This window comes from Suricata suricatta, chromosome 14 (assembly GCF_006229205.1).
Source record: "Suricata suricatta isolate VVHF042 chromosome 14, meerkat_22Aug2017_6uvM2_HiC, whole genome shotgun sequence".
Taxonomy (NCBI): Eukaryota; Metazoa; Chordata; class Mammalia; order Carnivora; family Herpestidae; genus Suricata; species Suricata suricatta.
Window position 1 is genome coordinate 36,115,965 of NC_043713.1, and position 1,217 is coordinate 36,117,181.

Below are 1,217 nucleotides of genomic sequence, written 5' to 3' on the forward strand. Positions count from 1 at the left end.
AGATATTCTCTTCCTTCTTCAGGCAGTGCTCGCCTTCCTAAAGCTGCCGTACCTTCTCACTGCCCCAGTGCTGCTTCTCCCTATTTATTCATCTCTGAAAGGGCGAGCCGCACTTTCAGCCTTTGCTAACAGAACAGACGCAGTGGCCTGTGCCGTGCTTCACTTACGTGGTATGAGTTTACCTTCCTCAAGTCAAACCTGAAGGTGGAGCGGGCACAGACCGCCTCTGGCTCAGACGGCAATGGCAAGAAGAAATTCAACTAATCAAAGTCTAGCAGACCGAAGTCAGCCTCTCCCCTGGGACACAGGAAGTGTGCAGAGACCGGGGTCAGCCTCTCCCCTAGAGACCAGCAGGCAGCAGGTCACTGTGACAAATGTGTGCGTTGCCCCCACGACTCTTCTGCAGCCCAGAGACGACGGTGCTTTCCCACGCACAGCTAAGCTCGTGAGGCTGCAGTGCTGATCTCCCCACCCGCCTGCTCCTTCTTGCTGTGCCACAGGCTGAGTGCTGGAGTCCCAGGAAGGACGTGGAGAAGGATGAGAGGACTTGTCTGCCCCAGTTCAGCCTCAGATAGCAGGGATGATCAAGGGTTTTATCCTACCTCTCCCAAGTTCACGGGCTTCTGTTCTGCTCCCATTTAATAAATAGAGCATGAGGTACACATCTGAGCAACCTGCTTCCTATCCAGCCTCATCAAGAAGACTGCAAACATTTCTTCACGATTGTCTTCACTTCTAGTTTATAGAGTGTTCTTCATGGGTATTTTAAGGCAAACTTTGGAGGAAACTGTTTTTGCATTTATTTAAAAATACAGAAATCTGCAGCTTACCATACTGTTTAGGACAAACACACTGAAAACACATTTAGAGACTCCAGAAAATTACCTGTCATGTTTGATCCTGGCTAAGAGAGGCTCCAGCCATCCCACTGTACATTCGCAGTGAGCATCTAAGAAGGTGATCACTTGGCCTTTAGACACAGCAGCTCCTTTTAATCTAGCTCTGATCAATCCAGAACGTTGTTCCATTCGAATTACATGAACTGGTACTTTTAATTTTTTCACATAACTCTCTAGAGGTCTTTTCAAAAAGTCTGAAAAATTAACAAAATGAAACATCACATGAAAAGACGGACGACCTGGTGCTACCCAGATGTAAAGCAATTCCAATGTGCAATATTCATTCAACACATATTTCCTGAGCGCTTCCAGTGAGGC

General features: G+C 47.5%; 1 protein-coding gene across 1 annotated transcript in view; it reads right to left on the minus strand.

Annotated features, from left to right (window-relative positions):
- Positions 1-1,217, minus strand: part of GALNT1 (polypeptide N-acetylgalactosaminyltransferase 1) — a 73,555-nt gene that overhangs the window by 18,119 nt on the left and 54,219 nt on the right. Inside the window, exon 5 of the mRNA XM_029922031.1 lies at positions 886-1,093. Within this exon, the coding sequence (XP_029777891.1) occupies positions 886-1,093 (208 nt within the window). The remainder of the gene's footprint in view (positions 1-885; positions 1,094-1,217) is intronic.